Below are 25,704 nucleotides of genomic sequence, written 5' to 3'. Positions count from 1 at the left end.
TCATCCTGTCATCCGTTCTCTCTTTCTTCTTGGGGTTTTCTTTCTTCACTGCCGATTTGCTCTCCTCTCTGCCTCTGAGTTCAAAGGGGTAACGTGAGGAGAATACAAATGGCCTCACTGCCAAAGAAGCAGCACGAACTGATCAGATTACACAGTTAAGTGAATTTAACCTGATCCATTTACCATAACAGCAACAGCAAATGTTTTAAAGCTGCTGGACGGACTCATCTTTTTCTTACTTGTATCACTTATTCTGATCGGATCTGAATCTGATCTGAAGGCTAAATAAGCAAAAAAAAAAGAGGCCTTTAAAACCAGAGAGCACAATAGGGCCAAACTCGTTTTCAGCCAACACAGACACCCATATTCCCCGTGCCCAGTGGCTTTGGTAATTCCCAGAACTTCCATCTATCAGTTATAACCAAATACTTGCAAAACTAACACCTAGCACTACGTTGTGTTTTTTTTTTTTTTTTTTTTTTTTTCTTTTTTTGTGAAATCCGTCAGATTGAATCGTAATTTAACACATCTGAAACAGACAATCTCCTGCCATGTGCTGCATGTGGGAAAGGACAGCTGTGGGCAAAGTCCTGTCCAGACATCATCTGGGGTCAATCTTACATTTCTAACATGTTGACATCAAAACTGGAAGAGTGCTCTTGTGCTGTAGACCAGTCATTCCCAAACTTCAGATGGCTGCAGGACAGTTTGAAAGTTGTGAAAATCTTTCCAGCCCACCCACACCTTCTTCCCCAGCCCCGGTCATCAGACGAGCAGAAACGTAAGGGTTTCTTTTGCGTTTTCAATAATTGATTGATGAACTCAACCGCTTTACTTTCTATATTAAGAGTTCTTTCCAACTAATGACTAAAGATGAGATCAGGATCAGAAAAAGAGAGAAAATGAAGAGTATCTAAGTCACTTAAAACTCACAATTGTTTTCTTAATTTTAAAATTAATTTAGGACTAAAAAAAAAGAAAATTGAATGGACTAGTAATAAAGTGTATTTGATTTTGAAACAATCTCAAAGGATATTATATGATGGAACTGAAAGGATTATTATTTGATTCAGCCCGATAAATTGGCTCTTATAGGTACGTCCTGTGAAAGTTTAAAAGGTGCAACTTTTAAAATGATAAAATCCTATAGTAGAATTTTAAAATTGTTCATTGTAAACAGCTTCTCACACACTGCTGTGGACTCTTTATCTGGTTGTTCTTTGACGACATTCTTCCACTTAAATAATATCAGTATCTTTGGTTTAAGCCTCACATGAAGCGTAGCGCAATGAAAGACACAAAAATGGTCTGTTTTGACAAAATTAGATTGCTCTATTACTTTGACTAGCAAGCTAAGGCGTTGTTTGGTCTGTAATTTTATTTATTTATATTTTTAGTCCATTGTTAGGTCATTGCTTGGCAGCGTGATGATATCAAAAGAACCTTCAGGGCCCTAAAATGTAACTCTGTAGAAAGTTTATCTGCTCAGCTCCTGATCATGTAGGAGGAGTTTGTGGACAGGCAGAGACGCAGACACCGATCTTGTCTATTATAGCAATCTACATCACAGTGCCTCCAGTGTAGCGTGCTGACTAGACTGAAAATTTGACTTTTAAAACATCGATCAAAAGCAAATTTAGGGAATAACGATTGAATAAAGGTTCATTTTTATATGTAAGAAAATACACGAGTATGATATTGACTGTTTCTCATTCTAAGATCATAAAATCGACTTGAATGTTTAATAAGCACTCGTTTTTATACTGAGAGGAGAAGCTTATATTCGACAGTATAATATGAATAAGTCAGCTTTCTGAGTTCATAAGCATGATAGCTCACAGCAAGATGATCCTGGCTTCTAACCTGGGTTAGACCTGGGTTGTTCTCTTTATGCCACATACTAGGTTCATTCTTGATGCTCTTGCCTTGACCAAGGCATTGGCTTAGAGCTGGAGCTGGTTCATGAGTGCTGCACAGTACCTGGAAAAAGACAGTCCGCACACCGGAACGCTCCTAGAAAAATATTTCATTGCCTTCAAGGTGAAGTAACGTTTCGGGCATCCATGCCCTTCTTCAGACTTAATGACTGAATGCAGAACACATGTATAGATACCCCGCCCACCATTCAAAATTATCACATGATCATGTCTGATTAAGGAAAAGGACATGTAGGCTTATATACAAAAAGGAAATACAAAATTATAAAAAACTCAAGGGGATAGTCTAAAAGTAATCTCCAACGCCCTAAGACATTTAGGGATAAAAGATGGTGATAAATAGACCGATTATAGCATATAAAAACAGAATACATACACGTGAACTGCACATAAGAGAAGGTCTTAATAATAAAGTACATGTTAAATAGTATACGAATAAATAGTAAGAAGTAAATAGTAAGAAGTAAATATAGTTGTACGAAAATGAGGAGATCAAAAACGAAGAGAATTAACATACAGACTGACACACAGACTACTAAACTGAAACTATGGAACAATGTAGGAGTGGCAACGTCCGTGATCCGCTTGTTCACAACAAAAAGGGTCTCAAATCAAAATCTTCATTTAGACCGTGCGGAGATAAAGTGTTAAGAGTATAAATCCAATATGCTTCTCTCTTTAACAAAAGAGAATTAACAACGCCTCCACGTTTTGATCTCCTCATCTTTGTATGACCATTTTCGTACAACTATATTTACTTCTTACTATTTACTTCTTACTATTTATTCATATACTATTTAACATGTACTTTATTATTAAGACCTTCTCTTATGTGCAGTTCACGTGTATGTGTTCTGTTTTTATATGCTATAATCGGTTTAGTCTATTTATCACCATCTTTTATCCCTAAATGTCTTAGGGCGTTGGAGATTACTTTTAGACTATCCACTTGAGTTTTTTATAATTTTGTATTTCCTTTTTGTATATAAGCCTACATGTCCTTTTCCTTAATCAGACATGATCATGTGATAATTTTGAATGGTGGGCGGGGTATATATACATGTGTTCTGCATTCAGTCATTAAGTCTGAAGAAGGGCATGGATGCCTGAAACGTTACTTCACCTTGAAGGCAATTAAATATTTTTCTTTTTCCATGGATGTCGTCTTCGTTCCTGCACCCCTTCAGCTGCTGGATGTGTGTGTTTGGCTTTTATAGTGCTGCACAGTATCTGCCTACTGCTTCTAGGATGCAGGAATGAATTACCCTATGGGGTTCAGTAAGAGAGATCCTACCCTTTTATAATATTATTCTATAGGCCAGTAAGACTGTTTTGCTCTGAAAAGGCAAACAACGAGTAGGTCTTATTCTTCCCTTGTTTATATCTCTTACAGTACATTACACCCCCTTTATTCACGCTCACATGGCTCCAGCTGCATTTAGTGATGAAGTTCAGCGAAGAATAGCATGCATGCTGGAGTTTACTGCCATCCAATTAAAATGAATTAGCTACGAGGCATGCAGGCAGTATGATATATAACTGGCGCAGATGTACACAAAACACTTTGTCTCAAAAGTCATTCCTTTAATATTACAGCATGTCATCCAAAATGAAGATGTATCCTCTTCCTCTGAAATGATTAGACACTGCATTGGCTCAATGCAGTTCTTTCTCTTCTGCCTTTTCCCATATTTCTCCTCTTTCATAATGTTTCTCTCTTCTTTTCTTTTCTTTTTTGCCCCTTGTGAGCTCACACTTTGAATGCTGTTTGAAGCCGACTGCTAATTGGTTGATTTTCATTGACATTAAATCCTACCTCTAAGCCAAGTGAGAGTCGTGTGTGAGCATGTGGGCATGTGTTTATAGATTCCCTGAAAGACAGAGCGATGGAGAGAATGGATGGAGGGGCTGATGAAAAAGGGAAATATTATGTAAGCCAAAGCTGTGCTGAGCCTCATCATGTTTAGATTAATGTCTGTTTTTATTTGGAGTGAAAGGAAAGGAGCTGCAGGAGGAGAGACAGCGAGACAAAGATGCAGACAGAAAAGAAGGAGACAGATGTGCTAATGTTTTCAAGTGAATTTATTCTAAAATGTCTTCATCTTTTTACTTCTAAGTTTTACGACTGTCAGCAGATATTAACGAGTTCTTCAACCGAAGCAATAAAGCAACTAATTCTACAAATTGCTTGTGCTGTATTAATTCATAATTCACCACGGTCTACTTAAGGCCAGATGAGACAGCAGCAGAATAAAGGATTTTCATTTGTCTTTCTAATCTCCCTGCACTGCTGCACATATAGATTACTTCTTCTGATGGGTTTGTTTGCAGGTGAATGTAAGATGCAATTAATTGTATAGGTGTGCATGTGGAAGAGGAAGTAACACCTCACAGCACAGAGTAGAGACAACAGATTTGATATGGATTAAGTGAAGGTGGAGCTGGGTTGCAAAGCATCCTGCAGGTGTGCAGCAACTCTAGGCAGGCTAAAGAAGCTTAAATAGCACAACCCTATATGAGATCTCCAACAGGAAGAGCCATCAGCTGATGTCAGCTAGATTATTAGAGTAAATGACAACCACTGACTGTTCAGTGTGTTCGAAACCCCTGCAAAATATAGAGTATGAAGAGGTTAAAGATCCAGGAACACTTATAATATGACGCTTAACCTCTTCAGAAGCAGTGGGAGTAGGTGGAGTTGGGCCAGAAAGCTCCATTCAGTTTATAAAACAGAGTATGGCACTGCGTCCAAACACACTTCTCCCAACCCTGTCGTAGAAGTGCAGTGGCCAAATCTCCTCAATCGGTCCTCAATCACATCAGCTCAGGGTGTTGGGTCATCCATCCATCCATCCATCCATCCATCCATCCATCATAAGCTAATTAGCCGTCACCTTTTATTTAAAAATAAAGAATTTCTTGTGCTCGACCTCCCAGATGATAGAATTATTGCCACATCCAGGTCAAAGCTACATTTAACCATCTTTTTATACGTGTTCATGCTGCCGTGGGTGTACGCTCCACTTCAGCAACGTTTCATTCCAGAAGTGAAAGGTGAAACGTTCCTGAAGTGGAGCTCTGGCATAGACTCGAATGACTTTAAATGGTGTGTCTCGTGCTATAGATCAGTTGTACGTTCTCAAAGCTTAGTTTGTTCACATATCTTTGTTTTGCTTCTTTTGCGATGTGATCTAAATATTTGTTGTTTGAAACAGCTGGAAAATCGGCAGACTTGGAGCCGCGTGAAGAGCTGTGCTGGCTGACATGTTATAATTCTGTTTTTATTTATTTATTTTTTTTTTTGTTATTGTTGTTGTCATTTTTCCTTCCAAGACTTTGTGCTTCTCACTTAATTGAAAACTGTGAACAGGGACTACAAGAGTACAAACACAGGCTTTAATTAAATTTTAATCTCGTGCTGCTCTGCAGCTGCAGGAGAAAGGTGGCTCTCCTGTGGGTGGGTTAAAGAAAGAGGATGTGGAGTACTGGCCGGCTCCCATGTGGATAAGATTAAATTCACATTATTGGAAACATTCTGTTTTAACCCATCAGGGAACTCGTGATGATAAATAATGGCTGTAAATTAGACACTGACTGGCTGAACCAGTATTGATCACTGCTAATACAATTGCACAGCTGAATAACTAGATGTACGTGCCCGCTCTGGCTGATTAAGTGAATTAAAAATCAAGATATCTACAACGCTGCCTGTAACAAATGTATCAGATGTATTAAAGATGCAGCTGCATCAATAAATAGTTCAACATTTCCAGACAAATATTTGAAAGTCGGCGTTACATTAAAATTAATAATGTCTGCAAAGATAGAACAACCAGAAACCCGTCCCTCACAACACAAACAGGGCTCAGTATTGTTTGGCATATTATGAAGCATATATATAGTAAGAATCTCAGGAATTAAGTGAAAAGAAAGACTAAGAAGTAGACCAAAAGGAGATTTTCATAAGAGAAATCCAGAGTGGCCCAGAGAGGATTTGGTGCTCTGGTTTTTGAAGGATTATAGAAACTGGATGTTTTGAAGAGATGGCCTTTTAAGTGTAAATGACAGTTCACGTGTCTTCCTCAGTCAGTAGCCCTGCGTCACGCTCAAATGCTGCCATGACTCCACATTGTGGCAAAAATTGGATTTTCAATACAGTGGCTTCTTAACGCCCCTCGTTTTTTAAAGACTTTAGTTTATATCAGAGGAAAACGGGCACAAAGCTTTCACACTGAAAATATGCATTGATAATTTGTATCACAAAGATATTTTTGACATGGAAGAATACAGAATAAATCTCTAGTTTCATGGTCCCAGCACTAATCAACTTCCCCAATTTCTTTTCCCATTATCCTTCCCGTTCTTCCCATCCATCTTTTCATCCAATCTCGTTCTTTTCTTCTTTCTTTCTCTTCTCTTCTCCAGAAAATGAGCCAGGAGTTTGAGATTAAACGGCTGTCATTAGAGGAGCAGAGAGATCGCCTCCAGCAGCAACTTGACAACTTGAAAGAGGAGCTCTCGGCCAAAGTCAACATGGCCAATCAGGAAGTATGAGTCAGCTCTGACTGGAGCTCCTAATACGTGACCAGTCTCACCTCCAAATGTACTGACTTGTTTCAATCGACCGCCTGGTTGTCTCCTCAGGTGTCCCACCTTCAGGAGTTGGTGAGAGAGGGGGAGCAGAACCTGAGCTCAGCTCAGACACAGATTACCTGTCTGAAGGAAACTCAGGAGAAACTCAGGATAGAGCTAGATGCCACTAGAGCCCGCGTCCGAGAGACAAGCAACCTGCTGACTGACCTACAGGTGAGGAGAAAATTAGGACAGTACAGAGGTTTGGGGAGCCTGAACTTGGAGTCATTCTGCAGATAAAACAGCAAAAAAAAACCATCCCTATAAAATCAAGTCCTACTGAGAATAATCACTTCAGTAGTCACAGCTCTAAATTACATTTGTTTAATATACTATAAGATGCAAAAAAGATAAGGTGTCAAATTACACAGGAGAAAATGGGGCCAAGCTACTTATGTATTTATGTAACATCCGCTGATTGATGAACGTTTGGTGGTTTACTCTTTCATCTTTGCTGAATTCACCTCCGGTACAGATCTGTCACGCCGCTCCGCAGTCACGTAAAAGTAGCAGGAGCAGAAGGATAATGTAGTCTTGTTTTTTTGTTGTTTTTTTGGCGGGGGGGTCAGCTGGGATACAGTGATGTATAGTCAGTGGTATGTATGGGTTGCATATAGACTATCCCTGTGACTATAGAGTGGAGGTAAGCAGAGGGGAGACTACAGTGACAGATCAGTTGTCAGTGCCACACGTGCCTTCTCAGATATTCAAAGCTACTTATTTTCTGTCATAGCCAATATTCAAATTTTGCAGTGTTAAACATTTTAAAGTATTAAAGGTGCAAATAATGAAGTAAACATATGTACTGCGAGCCTCTGATAGTTTTCTAGTTTCCATTTTCTTGAACTGATGTCAGCTGGTTACAGATTTCCTTATACGGTCGTTAGTGCTACCCCTCTGCAGGCTTCCAGAAGTTGGCCAGTCTAAAGAAAGTGGGCTTTTAGGGCCTGGAAGGGGACTTAAAGAGACAGAAGCTAAAACGATGAACTTTAGAGGGCATGCATTTGAGTCTCTTTTGGCACCTTCTTACTCTTGGCCACTTAAACTTGATTTACTTTCTAGACTTTCCTGGCAACTCCGATTTCACTGACTTGAACTAAACTTGGCAAAACTCTTGACTTGTCAGGTCACCCGATCAAGTGTTTTCAGAGCTGACACTCAGACTGGCAGATGGTAATTTGCTTCTTGACTTAGTAAGCCAATGTGACAGGTGTCAGTTTAGCCTGTCACACAGTCTGACATTAGCAACTCAGTCAGTCAAATAAATGTGATTAGAAAAAAAAAAGCCTCCACTGATGATCAAATAAAGAGAGAGGAAAATACGGGCAAGATGGGAGGATGGGAGAGGGGAAGAGCATTTTGAAAGCAGGAGAGCAGGAAATGAGAGTTAACTGAGAAACAAGCGCAGTGCTGAAGGCCAGCTGTGAGATAATGATGATGAGGCCATTATAAGTAGAGTGGTCCTGTATTTGAAAAGAGCCCTGCTGCTATGAGACACAGGAAGAGTTGTGTGTGTGTGCAGGGGGTGGTGGTGGAGGAGGAGGAGGCCGGATCTTTTCATTCAAATTATAGCTATTAATACTGTTATTAATAATAGGAATGATATTTGTATTTAAAGGAGCTTACTCGTGATAATAAGCCATCAAACGAGAATTTGTGTATTTTAAAATGAATAAAAATGCAGACTAGGTTATAAAAAGTGTGAAAATGCCTCAGCTGTAATAACAAAAAACTATTAGTAAGGACAGAAAGCGGGTTGATAAGAGACCCAGAGCAGAGGGGCTATATGAAGAGCGATAATTAAATGAAATTGCGCGGTGGTGCTCTTTGCATTCCCACCGGGCTTCTGTTTAAAGTTCTATTTAAAGAACGGGATTTGGGCAGTAAAAAAAAAAAAAAGCCTAACACAGGGTTGTATCCCATATTCACACTGAGCTCATTAGCATAGACACAAGCTCAAAACCAGCAGAGGCCGGCTTCACAGGAAATTTAGACCGGCTATTGTTCCACACAGAGTGAACCTTTAAGTAGATTATACTTTCTAAAGGGTGAAAGGAAAGAAGGCTTAAAAGTTCAAAGACACATTGTTTTATTTATAGTTGTGTATTATTCCCATCTTGTAACTATTTATCTAAATCACTTAAATGCATAACTTTCACTAAAATAATCAGTGTACATTTATACTGCAAGATTTATCTTGCGACACTTCGGAGGGGCCCACCGACTGCAGGAAACTAGTAAATAAATCAAATTTGCTGTATCCACACCAGCTGCAAAAGCAAGACTCTATAATACTGTGATATAATTTTTTAATATGTAGTTATATATTAGTTGTGGCTGTGCTTTACTCCTAAGGTAATAATATAAATAAATCATATTTTTACCTTTATTACTGTAAATTCTTGCTTATAATGCCTTAAATGCATGAGTACTTACTTTACTACTTCATTAACAAGGATGTGGTCTTTAATGCAGGCGGGTAAGGCTCTGATTTATCAAAAATATTCAATCAGTGCTTTTTTCTTCTTTTATTTTATTTAACTTTTTTTAGTCAGCTGAAGCTAAAATGACTAAAATGAATTTGTTTTTTAATGACGTCGCACTCGCTGACTGCCCTACAGATCATCTGCCTTCAGCAGAAATCATTTCTTGTCTGAATGACTCAAACTTATCATTATACCTGTCAAAGTACAATGAAACCAATGTGTCTGTGTAGATTCTCAGTTATCCAGGTCATAGTAGTCTCTGGAGCTTGAAAAAGGCGACTGGACTTCTTTTTGTTTCTTGAAGACGTTTCACCTCTCATCCGAAAGGCTTCTTCAGTTCTCAACCAAATGGTGGAGAGACCCAGGTATTTAAACCCCTGTGGGCGTAGTCCCCTGGAGGTGGTTATGACCCTCTATTGATCATGTGCGTGAAACACATGTGCCCAGGTGTGAAGGGGGCGTGAAGGGGGCGTGAAATGAAACCAATCCAGATTTTTAGGATAGCGTCCGTGTTTTTTGTTCTCTGCTTTAAATGCTGATGAGACCATTTTAAGAGAAATGCAGCTCACTGCGGTTTACTGAAGCATATATCTTTATTACTATAAATATCCAGTCCCCAGATAACTTGTGCACTGTTCCTAAAAAAAGCTTTTAAATAATGAACAGCAGCCACTGAGAGTCAGAAACACTCAAATCCAGTTGATCACATATGTATACGTTTGTTCCTGCATTGCTCCACCAAAAATGATCTCCACTTATATGAAAACCAAAACCCCCCCCAATTTTTTTTAACTTATTTAGATTCATTGAAATGTAAAGTGTTGTGAATTTAATATCTGTGTTGTGCTGAACAGTGGGTTTAACCACTCATGCGCTTCTCCTTGCGGCTAAACTAGAGAGCTTTTGGGTCTTCTAATGAGCTCATCAGCTCATAAACCCTGCAGCCTCTTCAACAGCTGGAAACAGCTGACCTGGTGAACTTTGTTTCTGCCTTGAAACCAGCACATTATAAATGGCCTGTAGCTATGGCATTATAAATGGATGTGGAGGTGGGCATTCCAGTATGAGTCATCCAGCTTCAGCTATTGAAATGTGGCATCTGGTCAGAGATGCAGACTTGGAGAAAAGAAGCTTTGTACTTACATTATTAAGGCATCAGCACTCTTCAAACAACCAAAAGGCATTATTATAGGTTTTAATATACACTGAGTGTGGCTTAAAGTTAACAACAGTTGTTTTTCTTGTTTTTTTTAACACTCTGAAATTTGATTTTAAAATAAAAAGTGACCCTAGGTGTTAAAATCAAAAATCATACCTAATTTAAATTTGGCCAGTTTTCCCCCCTCAGGGTCATCTCGTTAACCATCTGTGGCTCTTTCTACATCACTTTGTAGAAATCCCATCGTGATCACTTACGTGATCTGTAATTTTTAAGCATGGAACTTGTGCAGAGAGCAAACTCAAGATTTTGTGTCAAACTCAGGCAAACCTGCACGCTGGGGATCATTACTGGTGATGAGAGGTGAGACTTGGATACCAAACAATAGAGTCCACATACATCCACATACATGCACCAAAAGCATTTGCTCATCTGCTTTCACATGCATCAACTTGCGTTATTTCCCTCACTCATCTGAAGAGCACGTGAAGTCTGGAGGTCTGTCGCGATTGACTGCAGAAAGTTGGTGACCTCTGCACACTATGCACCTCAGCACCCAGTGACCCTGCTCTGTGATTTTACGGCCTACCACTTTGTGGCTGAGTTGCTGTTATTCCCAGTTGCTTCCACTTTGTTATAATACCACTAACAGCTGACTGTGGGATATTTGATAGTGAGGAAACTTCACAACTGGACTTGTTGCACAGGTATCATCCTATCACGGTACCACACTGGAATTCTCTAAACTCCTGAGAGCGACCCATTCTTTCACTAATATTTGTAGAAGCAGTCTGCATGCCTAGGTGCTCGATTTTATACACCCGTGGCCATGGAAGTGACTGGAACACCTGAGCCCAATGATTTGGATGGCTGAGTGAATACTTTTGGCAGTATAGTGCATTCCAAAACTGAAGGTTGTTTGCGGGACTACTTTGTTTCCCCTATGTCTTTTTTGCTTAGTTGAATTTTTTTTTGTTTAGATTAAATAAAACCTAAGAAACTAAAAATGAAGAAACTAAAAATCTAAATATAGGATGTTTATGTTGAGCATGAGTTCATTTGATTTCCTCAGCTCTGCCTGGTATGGGTTTAATATGTATTATGTGTGGCAGTGATTAATTAAGACACTATGTGTACTCAAATGTGCAACTCATAAAGGATGCAAAGGATTTTTTTAACTACACGGTTGCAGGAATGCTGTGTATATGGTGCAATAGGTGCCGTAGCACAATGCTGTGGCTTAAATTTGTGTACACATTTGTATTTATAGGAAGAGATTGAGACCCAGAAACAGCAGCATGAGGCCAGAGTGATGTCCATCAGAACAGAGGAGAAGCAGAAGATGGACAAGATGGCAGATGACTTGGATCGGAAATGGAGAGATGCACTGCGGTAAAAGGAGGGGGGGAAAGAAAAAAGCCCATTTCCCCTGATGTGTTACACTCTGTCAGCCTGTCAGTCTCACTTCTCTTATTTTGCTTTTTCTCCGTTTTCTCATTCATCCCTGTCATCTCACAACCCTCTTCACAATCACACTTATTATCCTAACAAGTCAACTTCTTTCCCCCCCAAACACTCATGTTTATTGATGAGAACAACGAGGAAATGAACAGTCGGAAACGAGTTTATAAACGCATGCAATATTTACAGATATCTTTTAGCAGGACAAAATCAAGCAGTGTGAACACGCACACACGCACACACACACAGAGTACAATATAATTAATTTAGTCAAGCTTTGTGCCTTTCTGTAGGGAAGAAGTGCGTTTGTTAAAGGAGGAGTTGACCGAGGAATATGAAGCAGACAAACAGGCGGCGATGACTCAACTCTCCCAGCAAAAAGAGCTGGAGATGATGGCAGCAAGAGAGAGCTGGCAGAGGAAGGTCGAAGACCTGCTGGAGCAGGTATCACACACACACACACTAACACAGATGTTCTCAAATGGTTACAATGGGGTAATTTATGAAATCATTTTTTAAAAAAATATGCAGATGAAATAAGCAGCATGTTATAAAATACTAGATCTTGCATGTTTTTGGTAGATAAAGAGAGGTGAGCAGGTTTTTGAAGTGCAGCTTAAAGAGACAGATCACCCCAAAATCAAATGTATTTTTCCTTTGGGTTGCAGTGTTGTTTATCCATCTAGTCTGTTTTAGTGTGGGGTCGGCAAGTTTTGCAGCTGTGAGCTGTGGAGATGTCTGTCTTCTCTTCAGTGTAATGGAGCTAGTTTGTCCCTGGATATTCTCCAGTTTCATTTACAGCTATTTTCTGTGTACCGAGCTGCACCCACCAGCTGTTCCACTCTGCAGCAGGAAGTGTACCTGTGACGAGAGGCTCGTAGAAGTGACAGCAGGACAAGATATTAGCATTGAGAAGATCACCCTCAGCTGAGATTTAATGTTAGCTAGTTGCACACTTGTCTTAATTGGCTGACACAGGCAGCAGAAAGGGTTCACATGTTGTTGCTGTTTTTTAAATGTATTTTTAGTGTTTTAAGAACCACAATTTAAGTACCATTTAGTTTCATCATATTCAGGAAAGGTGGACCTTTTTACATCCGTTGAGCAGGAGGTGGATTCATAGCATCAGGGGCCAGAGGAGAAATATATACACTTGACTTGGGGTTGAAATAGCAACTCTGGCACAATCTGGCCTCTGCAACTCATTTTGTGTCTACTGATAATAACAAAAGCCAATAGAAACACAATGTCAGCCTGAACCAGGTGAAAATAAAATTGCATGTCACTCTGAGAGACAGAGAGTGGAGCTTGGACTGCTGATTTTACCAACTACTGCTTCAATCAACGCTCTCTTCCTTTGACTTGGCCTTTATAGTCAGACCCACCAACAGTAGCCTGCACTAAATTTAGCTCAAAAACAACAATCCATCTTCAGACGTGTCATTTTCTGGATCTTTATTAAGGTAAAGGCAGGCCGTTTAGTGTGCTATTTTCCACATAATGTTCTCAAATCAGAGTTTTCTAAATGCCTCCAAAAGCTAAAACGTTAGGTAGGGACCACACGCCGATGATGCTGCAGTCATCATGGCTTGCAGTAAGTGATAAACCATTCATAACACACACCTGGTGCCGGCAGGTGCGCAGTCTGTTGTCCTGTAGCTGCAGTTTTTTTTTTATCTTCTGGTCAGAATGAAAGCTCTGCAGGAACAGAGCGAGCCATCAAACGCTTGCCTACTCAGAATCGTGTAGCCGTTCCCGCAGAGCATACCGCCTCTGGGTAATTCGAAGCTGAGTCACAACTGAAAACTCGAAGAGGTTCGTCCTGATTTTGCCAAGACGCTGGTGGCTTCAGATAAACATTTTCTGACAAGCCGGAGCCACCGGTGCCAGCTTGGCAACTTTTCAGAAAAACAGGAAGTCCTCACATCTCGGGGCTTGAAGTAAGAAAATTAACTTATTGATTTGCTTAATTGAAAAAAAAAAAAAGCAAACTGAGGCATCAGTTTTCAAAAGAATCACCAAATATTAAAATAAATGATGACTACCTACAATAATAGTTTCAGCTGTAGCTATGGTGCTATAATTTTGAAGCCCTCCTTGATGTGACTTTTATAATAATTAAGATGGAATTTCATAGTGGGTACTTTAGAGAGGATTATTTCTTATCTGCATCATCTCTGCAAATATAGATGCTAGATTAGGGATGATGTAAATGTGGGTCACAGTATAAAAAAAATAGCATCTTAAACTTGTAGTGCTGAGTGGCTAAAACTAAACATCAAACAATATCACAGAGTTTACTCTGTATGTGCACTATATGTGTGACTGTACAGTATGTGTGTATGTCTGTTGTTTCCTCAAAGGGCTTTGATGTGTGTGTGTTTTAATAACATTTGTGTATATACTCTAAATAGAATAAATAAATACACCTTGTTAGTATCAGGTTGGACCTCTTTTGCCTTCAGAGCTGCTTTAATTCTTCATACTGTAGCTCAGATTCAACAAGGTGCTGGAAACATTCCTCAGAGATTTTAGTCCATGTTGACATGACAGCGTCACACAGTTGCTGCAGATTTGTCTGCTGCACATCCTTGATGTGAATCTCCTGTTCCTCCGCATCCCAAAGGTGCTCTGTTGGACTGAGATCTGGTGACTGCAGCCCATTGAGTACAGTGAACTCATTGTCATGTTCAAGAAACCAATTTGAGATGATTTGAGCTTTGTGACATGGTGTGTTTCAGCCATCTGAAGATGGGTACACTGTAGTCATGAAGGGACAGAGATGGTCAGGAACAATACTCAGGTGGGCTGTGACATTTCAAAGATGTTCTCCACCAGCCTGAATAGTTGATACAAGGCAGGACGGATCCATGCTTTCATTTTTTTGAATGTCGCAGCAGAAATTGAGACTCATCAGACCAGGCAACATTTTTCCAGTCTTCTATTATCCAGTTTTGATGAGCCCATGCGAACTGTAGCCTCAATTTCCTGTTCTTAGCTGACAGGAGCAGCACCCGGTGCGGTCTTTTGCTGCATCAAACAAGTTGCTTTCACCCAGAGAACTGCAGCTCACTGCAGGCCGTTCTCTGTAAACCCTGGAGATGGTTGTGTGGCCAGCCTGTCTGGCACCAGCAGCCATACCACGTTCAAAGTCACTTAAATTACTTTTCTCCTTCATTCTGATGCTCAGTTTGGCACTCTTGACCGTCTGCATTCCTAAATGGACTGATTTGCTGACATGTGATTGGCTGATTAGATATTTGTGTTGAACAGGTGTGCCAAATAAAGTGGCCAGTGAGTGTATGCTTGCATACTGCATCTGTGTTCTGTTTTCTTTGTTAAAGGGACACAGAGTTAGGAAAATATGGTCAGAGCATAGAAACAGCAGTTTTCTTTCTATTTCAGGCTTTTTTTATGGGAGTGCATAAAAGCCAGACGTTGCTCTGAGTTTGATATTTCCTGGGGCACCAGTCTAGCATTAAAGTGAAGTACAGATAAGCATAATTTTCAAAATCCAAGACTATGAATTTAAAGGCTACATGAGTGTCACCAGAAAAAAATTCTCAAGTAAACTAAGCACAGAAATTAAGTACATTTGTGTTTACTTGATTTATTAATTTTTTTGTTGTTGTAACAGGGGAGAGGTGGAACAACAAAATAAGGGCTAATGATGTATCAGCAGAATACAGGGTGACGGGTGTCTCAGCCTGTAGCTGGTGGCACATTCAGACTGCAATCATCCAGACCAATAAACGACACCAAGCAGGAGTCAGTAGCAGAATAATCTGTTTGGCACTGACAGAGAAGATTTGGCAAGTTTTTCACGGGCGCAGCCCCCACATACTCAACTCTGCTGCTCAACCCACAAATGCATTTTCCTTACAAATGTGGCTCCATTTAAGGGGAAATAAACAGGTTCTCCAACAGTGTAAGATTTATTTCCAAAGAAATAATCAGCAAAACACAGATTTCCTCACTTTTTGTGCTAACTTTATTCATACTTTAAAACATAATTTTCAAACCCAAATCTCTAAATAAATTTTTAGAAGTGTTTGCAGCTTGTGTCTCATATTATTGTACCTGTAATATTTTCAGTCAGTAGGCGTGCATAAAGATTAACTACTTTCCAGGAAAAGACAGCAGACAGTTTGCTTGCTGGGCCACTGTAAGGACAAAAGGACGCAGGTATTATCACAGTCATCTGCACTGTACTGACCTACTTACAGCTCTGCAGAAACACCAGCCCTACCGGGGGCTCAGAGACTCGTCGGTCACAATGCAAGGAGAGGCTCACAGTCCCCTCAGATATAACACATCACTTTGCATTTTTGGCATGAAGCTGATACTGTTCACACGTAAGCCGTGATTACAGCTAGCATCTGTCAGAGTGCTAACAGGAATATGATGGACGCATGGTGGATCAGTTACCCGTTAAAATCATTTGTGGGAGTATTTTAATATTAAAGACTCATCTTTACATTTAAGCAGGCTTATACTGTATTGGAAGCACTTTTGGAGTTGTCTCTTATTAACTTTATATCTTAAGCTGGTGTGTCTTTAAGGTTATCAATGCTCCTCTGTGTCTCTGCGCCTCCTATTTACTGTCTTTAAAAATTCAAGCTATTGTGCATCCACATAGCATTTCCACCACTGTGCTGCTTACAGTTTCTCTTTCAGTCAGAATAATTTCTCTTACAAAGTAATTCCAGCAGCAGCTACTGGTCTTTGACATTTCTTTTGATCAGTGTTAATGCTCTGTACACAGACACCCCACCACCATCACCACCCCACCCCCACGGGCCTGCCAGATGCTCAGTTTGCTCAGAACAGAGGAGCGGTGAGCGTGGCGGCGCTCCTCGTTGCTGTGTGATGGATTTAATGCTGTGAAAACTGCCATTTTGCTGAATTTATCATGGAAATAAATTTAAATACAGATCTGAGTTTAAATAGATGCAGGGCTTTTCCAGGCTATGAGGGGGTCTTGGGGAGTTAGAGGGTGAGGGGGGTGGGGGTTCAGCTTCAACTGTCAGCACAGTTAGTCCAAGTACGAAGGTTTTATTTTTTATTTATTTATTTTTTTCCATGGAAAAACCTGGGATTGATGGAGTAGTTTTATTTATTAGATGGAAATGAAGATGCAACCTTGTACCCCCCCTCCCGTTTTTTCCCCAGAATGAAATTGTGTGATTCAAAGAATTACAAGGGCACAAATTTGAGCCACTACCAGAAGCCTTTGCACGCCCTCATTTATCCATTATTTTATTGTTTGAGATAAACAAAATACAAAAATTAATAAATGGATCCCAACCTAAATTAGGTCTCTTGTATCTCTCGATTACCTGTTCAGACAAAGCCACTGATAGTAGAGTCTAAGCTTTTCATCCAAATTTGAAGATATTTAGGGTTACTTTTACCTACATCTGCCAGTGACACCAGGCCCTGCCACCGGGCTCTAGTGACGGGAGGAAAAGGTTGAATGAATTTCCTCATGAGTGCTTTGCAGAGAGGCGCTGGCAGATGTAGTAAAAAGTGACCCCCGACCTTCTGAAATTTTGGATAAAAACCTTTTTCAGTGAAGCCATTTATGTCATTATCCAACCTCTCCTGGCTTTAAATCTGCATCCAGACACACACACACACACACACACACACACACTTGTGTAAAGAAGTAGCAACCCATTACACCACAAAAGCAATAATTAAAAACATTAATCATTAAAAGTTTTTTGTCTTCATTTGACAAATTTACTGGCTTCTACTGCAAATCACCTTGAAACTAATGAATTAAACCGTACACAGTGGCTTAAATGTTCCTGCTGTGTGTAACAAATTATGTCTTTGCTGGTGTTCCTTTGCACATGCGTGTCAGTATAACTGGGATCTTATACTGGTTGCACTTAAAGAGTGAGGAGGCAAACAAAAAGAACCAGATTGGAGCGATAACTTAATTTAGCATCAAAGCTTTCATTCATAGCCGTTTGGAAGTGGCTCAAATCACAGTGGAAAAAGATGCGATTTGATGTGATTCCATGTACTGTTCACGCTTTAAAAGAATGAGAGTCACTTGATCCACTTTGATGTGCAGTCTGAGTGCAGCCCCCTCGTATTTGATGGACGCGGCGGCTACGTGTGCTGTTAAAGTAGAAAACACTTTTCCGAAAGCCCTCGAGTGAGTGAAGGGGCCCCCGTGTGGTATTGTGCGCGTGGGCAGATGTGCCTTCGTTATCTATAATGACTTCTTTTTCATTAAGATATTTTTACATTACAAGGTCCCAGCCCAAAGGCTGCCGTTTGTGCGTGCCAACATGTGTGCGCTTGGGAATGTGTTTAATTTCGACGTAGAGGGTTAGGCGCATGTTTTGCGGGCAGGTATTTCCACATTGTTAATCTCCCATTATTTCTCTGTAAATGTAAAAATGATTAGTTCTGATAGACGGGGAGGATAAACTGTACAGACCGTCTGTCATTTTTTTTTTTTTTTAAATCCATATTAAATGTAGAACCTCACAAACTTCATCCCAGCCCTGCTCCTCATCCTCTCATTTTAAATCCATCTTACCTTACACTTGCTAATGTAGTACTTCTTCAGCACTAAATCCCGCCAGGGGGGATTTAACTGCAGGAGCCGGAGAGAGAGCGAGAGAGAGAGAGTGGCATGTGAAGGACCAGAGCCGTCTGACTGAGAGAGTTCTGCCACTCACAGCCAGTTAGGCCCCTGATAATTCCAGCATCTCCTTGAAACAAAACAGTGTTGTGTGCTCTGATGGGGCTTATGCGTGTTGGCTTTTGTTATTTGGCTGTGCGCGCTGTCACTCGTCGTCTTGACGGGCTGTCGGCTCGTTGACACGAGCGGTGAAATCTTCATCCGCTGCACTCAAGTGTTTTATTACATGTGTGTCAGTACCACCACCAGTGAGGACTTGTCACAAAAAACAAAGAAAAAAGTAAAATCTAGGCTCTCTCCCTGGTTAAAAACAATGTATTGGGGGGAAAAATGTTGAAGAGCAAAAGATAGAGTTATGTTATTAATATTGACTTAATTAAATATGTGCTCTCAGTTAAGTGAGTTGCTCCTTTCCTGGAGGGATGTCTTCCTTAAACAAAAGGAGACACCCGCTGTAAATTAAATGTGATGTTCCCGCACAGTCGGAGATGGAAAACCACCTGAAGAGACGCAGCGTCATCCCCGCAGCTCACTCTGTAATTACCGCTTTTATAGGATGTGGGCACGCTGACCTGTTCACATTTGCTGTTAATCTAATCTGTCTGTTCTGTGCTTTACTTTTTTTTTTTTTTTTAAATGAGCCGGCTGCTGCCCCCCCTTGCTCATTGTAAACACCTGTAATTATTATCTTTCCTCTCTGTGTCCCTTTTTTCCTCTGCCCAGATCTCTCTCCTGAAACAGTCCCTGGAGCTGCAGTTGTCTCAGTCTCAGTCAGCCCTCCAACAGCTGCAGTCCCAGTTCAACCAGGAGAGAGAGCTCCTGAGCCAACAGCTTAAAGGTACGCTGGACTACACGCGCTTCCTTCAACTGCAGCTACAAGCTGCTGCTGGACTTTCAACATTTCATCTTCAAATAACCTTCTTAAAGTTGGGGGTGGCTCAGGGGGCAGAGCAGGTCATCTGCTTATCGGAAGGTTGGCGGTTCGAGCCCTGGCTGATTCAGTCTGCGTGCCAGAGCATCCTTGTGCAGGAACGCAGACCTGCTCCTGTTGCATCCATCAGTGTGAATGTGAGATAGGAAGCACTTAGACATAAGAAAGTGTGAATGGGTGAATGAGAGATGTTGTCTAAAGTGCTTAAGCTAATTTTTACTGGAAAACTGCCACGAGAAAGATCATATATTAATGTTTTTGTCACTGATGCAACTATAAAACAGGCTTTTTTGATTATGGTCATTTGCAAGCGAGGAAAGGTTGAAGCTGTAACAGCCACCGTTGCAGTCGACGGGTTTTTTATTAGGCCAAACCTGCTTTTCCCCAGAACATCGGCGAGGGAGATCACTCCTTTTACAGCTCCGTGCTGCTGCTCAGAAGACTTAAGATGTTCACTTAGCATGAGGTCATCAGCATGTTTGGAAAAAAAGTGATCTTTATTTTAAAATATGCTGCGATAAATCATGCTAACACAGAGAGACAGACAGCCATTCCCACTCACATTCACACCTATGGGCAATTCAGAATCGCCAGTTACTCTAACCCCACTAACTGCACAGGGACACGGGGAGAACATGCAAACTCCACTCAGAAAGGCCCCAGTCAAGATAGTGGATTTGAATAAAATCCATAAAATAAAATAAATATTTTTGCAATAGTCCAGGCACCAAGTGTTCAAATATTTTTGTCACATTCTGTTCAGCAGTGCGTCTCCTGCCGACGTGTGACAAATTGTCATATCGTCTTGTCAAACAGAATGGAAACACGTGCGCTGCTCATGCATCGCAGTGTACACGCTGATATCTCTGTGTTTTCAGAGATGCAGAGAGAACATCAGAGGAGAGAGCATCGATTGCAGGAGGCTCACTGCTGTGCCCTGAGCACCATGGAGGAAGCCAGGCAGCACCAGATAAGAGTACGACACACACACACTCACACACATTTGCACGCACGTAGGTTTGCATTTGTTGCCCTGGGATTTGTCGTGTAGCTGCACAACACTGTCTGCCTTTTGTTCGATCTGAAAAGAAAAGTAGAGCAGGTTCTAGCTAATTTCTTGGGGACTGTCACTAAGTACATTACAGTCCCTTTTCTTGTACTGCAGCTATGTCTACCTTTGCAAATGTCCCACTGTGGACTTCACTGCAGTCTTCTTTAAATTCAGTTCTTTGTGCACACAGTGAAGCAGGGGAGCGAACAGTGTAGACAGCGTCAGCGGTGCAGCCGCTAAATGCTACATTTATTTGTAAAAATATTGTGACTGAAGCAATCATTTTTGCTGCATTCATTTTAGAAACAAAAAAATGCTAAGTTGAGTTTTTTAAATAAGATTTAAATAGTATGCTTTTGACTCGTAGCAATATAGATAGATGGATGGATGCAGTTTGAATGACTTTTTTTCACTTTAGTCCACAGCATTCTGATGATTATGTGTAGCAGAGTATCTATTGTGAGCTTCAGGGAGTGATGGTCTATGAAACTACTTGAGACCAAGCAAAGGAAAAAGTTTTTCAGTTGTTTTAATATAGTTTAATGATCCTTTTATGTCAAGAAGTGTAGAAGATCCATAACGCTGTCAGACCCCTGAAAAAGTTTCCTGCTTTTTGAACCATTTTATTTGGCTCATTTACTTTAATTTCACCAATTTCCTTGTCAAGTAATATTAAAATGAACCAAATGATATAAATTATGATTGAGGTCATTTATTTTTTTTTATGTGCCAATGAGTGGATGTGTCAAAACTTACTCAGTGATGTGAGACCTGCAGTGTTGGTGAATTTTTCAGCATGTTGGTGGATCTCACTGTCAGCTCCCTGTAGCTGTGAGCAGCTTCCCTCCTCCTGCCTTTTATGCAGTACATGGTGGGGCAGTCTCTAACAGTCTCTGTGTACTTAAAGTTGTCACTTTTCCAGTACGATACTGTAACTCAAAACCTGCTTGGAAATGGGGTACAGTTAGTGTTCATGTTCTCTCTTTGTCTTCGGGTTTCTTTTGCCACACTTTTATTTTTCAGCTGATTCTCAGATGGCTTAAATATTGTGAGAGCCAAACTACACTGTTAAATTCATCCATCCATTGCCAAATCACAACAGTCACCTCAAGGTGCTTTATATTGTAAGGGAAAGACCCTACAGTAATTACAGAGAAAACCCAACAATCATAGCAACCCCCTATGAGGGGGTGACATTGATGACAGGGGGAAGGAAACCTCCAGCAGAACCAGGCTCAGGGAGGGGCCGCTGTCTGCCATGACCAAGTGGGGGCGAGGGCGATTCACAACCACCCCACAACATTGAAAACACATTTTTGATGTAACACATTATGTCTTTGTCCTTTCACTCCTCCTGCCTTTCTGTCCCCTTCCCCTCTTTAATCTCCTCCGTCATGCCCTCTGCCAGGCCCTCGAGGAACGTCTGAAGCAGGAGCAGCGGGAGGAGGTTCACGCTTTGAAGGAAGCCCACAGGAGGACCTTAGAAATCCTCAGACAGCAGTCAGACCAGGAGCTGCAGACACTGCGATTTGAATTGGAGGATGAAGGGAAAGCAAAGCTGGGTAAATGATGATGGACATAACAAACATGGCTTTGACTCGTCTCAGTTTGTAGTTATTGATCGGGGTTCTTTCTGCGCTCACAGCCTCACTCTTTGACAAGGTTTTAAACTACAGCAATGATTTTTCCACCCTTTGGTTATTATGTTTCTACCTACTGAGATGTTCTGGTCTGTGTCTACCTGCTGTGATGATGCTTTTGTCCATAGTACTAGAAACAAAATCACCTTCATTATCCGTCTATTGACTTTTAGAAGAATAGAAGGAAGAACAAAGGCACATTTGGTGGCTGGGATGTAAGATACTTCAGGAAACGCTGTTGGATATCAGTATGAAGCTAACTAAGGGCATTCATGGAGAAGCTTAAATTGTGTAAGACTCACATCAGTGTTGATGCTAAGAAACAAAGAGGCCAAAATTGTACCTAATTTTTTGTACAACATTAAGGCAGAACCAGCTTTCCATGATCTGTGAACAAGTGCAAGGTACTAAAATTCATCTGTAACCACCGATATTAAACCAACTGAAAGAATAAATCTTTAAAGTGCAAAGTATGAAAGGAATCGCAAAAACGGTGTCTCTTTCCTGCAGCTTCCCTTCGTGCAGAACTGAACCACCTCCACGCGACAGCCATTGAGCACCTGAAGCAGATCCACCTCAAAGAGCACACTGCCACCAAACGAGAGTTGGAGAAGGCCAAGGAGCACAGCCAAAACCAGGTAACTGTGACGGCGGCTTATTCTTGTCTTTGTCTCGTTGTGTTTTTGCCCTAATCAGTCTCTAGCAAATAACTGTCTGTTCTATATTACGTATATTTTCCAGGAACAAGATCTCTTAATTCGTATCTCAGACCTGCAGGCAGAGCTGTGTTCTCGTAGCAACCGTATCACCGACCTGGACCACGAGATCCACTCTCTTAACGAGACCATCGACACACTGACCAGAGAGCTGGAGCTGAAGGGCAAAGAGGTGCTGCGGGTCCGCAGTGAAGCTAACCATCAGATAAGGTACAATAGCTCAGCAGGCATTTACTTACTCACAAATACTCTCTTTTCTTCCTTTGTATACTCATGCAGTCCGAGTCAAAGTCATAGAATGAAGGTTAGATTTTGCACAGCCTAAAAACTGAGTCCTGGTAATAACAAAGCCAAAGTCTACCGTGACTGCTTGCATGTTTGCTACTTCTGATTTAATGAAGTATTCCAGTATGTATAGCTTATCTTTAAAGTTAGTGGACTCGCAGTGGAAAGATTTTAATAGTCATTATCGAAGCAGCAGAGTTAAGCTCCAAAAGCACTTGATCCTGCCCAGCACCACAATGCAGCTCCGTAGTACCTTACATTAGACCCTCCCTCACTGCCAGCTTCTCTAAAGCTTAATCCCTGTTTGCAATGCAGGCTTTTTGCCATATTTGTCCACCCCAGTGTGAGAAAACATTGATTACATTAAGATGGTGTGTGTGTGTGTGTGTGTGTGTTTTTTAATGCATTTCCTCCAGGATTGCAGAGGGCATTATTTAACTCCAACTTAAATGCCCTTTCCAGTGGTTTGATTGCTACTGTTAAATCTTAAATCTTAAATCTACTTTTTGCAATTCTTAAAGCAAGTTTAATTCTACTGTGTCCCCACTCTTTATTACTTTCTTTAACTTAGATTGCAGACACATAAATTAGCACTCTGGCGTTGACACAGTAAGCACTGAGGGCCCAGATGCTCTCTGTACCAGCTGTGCTCTGCGTCCCAGCAGAGTTTGCTCTGCAGCTGCACATCTTGCTGTCGTCCTCTATAATTTAGCGAAACGCAGTGTCAGTGTCACCGTTCCCCTTCCGGGAAATTAAGTGTACTGGCGAGAGGCAGGGTAAAAGTCCTTAAGTGATTATTATTTAAGTGTAGACTTGTGATACTTGGGACACTTTAGGAAATATGCATCTAGCAGATATGCTCACCTAATGATTTATTCATTTATGACTTCTGCCTTTGCTGCAGAGCTCACGAACAAGACCTTGCAAAGAGACACGAGAGGGAGATGGGCGAGCTCAATATAGTCCATCACAGAGAAACACAAATCATGCTGGCTGACTTCAACAAGGCCCAGGAGGTCCTCAAAGACAAGATTTCGGCTCTACAAATACTGTAAGACACAAAAAAGCGTGATGAAACCTCTCCTGTGGCCCTTTTGGGCCGTCACTGTTTCAAGATTGATCAAAGTTGTCTCTGTTTTTCTCATTCTGTCTCACTGGTGCCGCACTTTGTTCCTGTTTACTTACCTCTTTATGTTTTCCGGGCGCGTCCAGTTTGGAGGGCACAGAGGAGAAGTTAAGAAACCGAGAAAGCCGACCAGAAGACCTGCATCTTATAGCGGAGCTCAGAGAGATGGTCACTGAAAGAGAAGCTCTGGTCAAAAAGCTGGTGGTAAGTACTGTAGGCTTTTTGGGGGGTGGGAGGGGGATCTGGTCTGTGGGACTGAGATCTTGGCATGCTGATTATTTAAGGGGTAGTCAAAAAAAAAAAAAAAAAGATGTGTCTGAGGAGTAAAATAAATGTAATACATCCACAGAAATGCAATTCATGTTTGCAGCATGTAAAATTGAGGGTAAATTAAACGTGACGGAACGTCAAATTCAAGGATTCGTCCTGGAAGTGAGGTCACACTTCAGAAGTCCTCAAGGTTGATAAAATGGTGAATAATGATGAGAGAAGAGATGTCATTAGTCGTGTGTGTGTGTGTGAAAGTTAATTCAAAAAGCTCTGCATCTGAGGCTCTTTCTCAGCAGATGCTGTTTACTTATTAAAGAGAAGCTACTGAGCAAACTGCATCGTGGGGATTTCATCAGTCTCCTGATAAATGATAAAGACCTTGAGATGCAGTTAAATGTTAACAAAGCGCGCCTCATTTAAGAGACGGCTCCACTTCTTCACTCTCATTCCTCGTGCATGACTCTTCCAGGCTTGGTGCATAAGCCATGTGTGATGTAGCACGCAGACTTTGTTGCGCGCTCCTGATGACTTCATGAAGTCTCAGTGAAGTGTTACTGTGAAATCAGCGAGGGGAAACCTTTTTGTGGTGATGGTTTTGCGTTCTGTCGTTGTGTGAGCCACAATTCACTTTGTTGTTGTTTAAATTATAAATGCATGTGTGCAAACAGCACTGCATATGTGCACTTGCTTGTCCTTTGAATGCAGGAATGTGAATTCAGAATAAGTTGATTTGCTCTAGTTTTATTAAAAAATACTGAGTGAATGCAAATCTCTTGAAACTACAAGGATCAAATGCCAACATTAAACTTAGCTTTCCATAAAAATGTGTGCTGGTGCACTGACAGAAGAGAAGTGGATTGTGTGGGTAGAGTTTCACTCTAGCGTGTTGTCTTTTTTCAATTTTTTTATTTATAGGATGACAAGAAGTTCTACCAGTTGGAGTTGGTCAACAGAGAGACCGGCTTCAACAAGGTCTTTAATTCCAGTGCCAATGTTGGTGTCATCAACCCTCTTATTAAGGTGGGTGGCCTCATTCTCCAGACCCCTTATCGGTGTAAATGGTGTGCTTCAGTCTATGAGCATAGCAATATAGAACATTTGCACAGATGAAATCACATAATCACCCACAGTAAATATAAAGCCATTTTCACATATGAACTCCAGGCAGTGCTGGGAGAATCGGTGGTCCTCTTAGACATGTAGGACATGCAGGAGCAGCTTTCTTACTGGTGGAAATACTCCTTTTGGTTTAGACAAGGATGCTGCCTGGATAGCGCGTGCAAGAAGCAGGATGTATGATCCCTGCTCACTCCCTGTTAATTCTCTGGATAATTACCTGTGACGTT

At 41.0% G+C, this 25,704-nt stretch overlaps 1 protein-coding gene across 2 annotated transcripts in view; it reads left to right on the top strand.

The window, feature by feature from the left end:
- Positions 1-25,704, top strand: part of fam184aa (family with sequence similarity 184 member Aa) — a 62,653-nt gene that overhangs the window by 29,859 nt on the left and 7,090 nt on the right. For both annotated transcript variants that reach the window (XM_030747474.1, XM_030747484.1), the window contains exons 11-22: positions 6,363-6,485; positions 6,582-6,743; positions 11,485-11,606; positions 11,969-12,119; positions 19,063-19,177; positions 20,149-20,246; positions 21,730-21,883; positions 22,472-22,599; positions 22,703-22,887; positions 23,867-24,013; positions 24,175-24,292; positions 25,274-25,378. In XM_030747474.1, the coding sequence (XP_030603334.1) occupies positions 6,363-6,485; positions 6,582-6,743; positions 11,485-11,606; positions 11,969-12,119; positions 19,063-19,177; positions 20,149-20,246; positions 21,730-21,883; positions 22,472-22,599; positions 22,703-22,887; positions 23,867-24,013; positions 24,175-24,292; positions 25,274-25,378 (1,608 nt within the window). The remainder of the gene's footprint in view (positions 1-6,362; positions 6,486-6,581; positions 6,744-11,484; positions 11,607-11,968; positions 12,120-19,062; positions 19,178-20,148; positions 20,247-21,729; positions 21,884-22,471; positions 22,600-22,702; positions 22,888-23,866; positions 24,014-24,174; positions 24,293-25,273; positions 25,379-25,704) is intronic.

Source organism: Archocentrus centrarchus, chromosome 2 (genome assembly GCF_007364275.1).
Source record: "Archocentrus centrarchus isolate MPI-CPG fArcCen1 chromosome 2, fArcCen1, whole genome shotgun sequence".
Classification (NCBI taxonomy): Eukaryota; Metazoa; Chordata; class Actinopteri; order Cichliformes; family Cichlidae; genus Archocentrus; species Archocentrus centrarchus.
The sequence above is the reverse complement of the archived record's forward strand: the minus strand, read 5'-3'. Positions and strand labels throughout refer to the sequence as shown.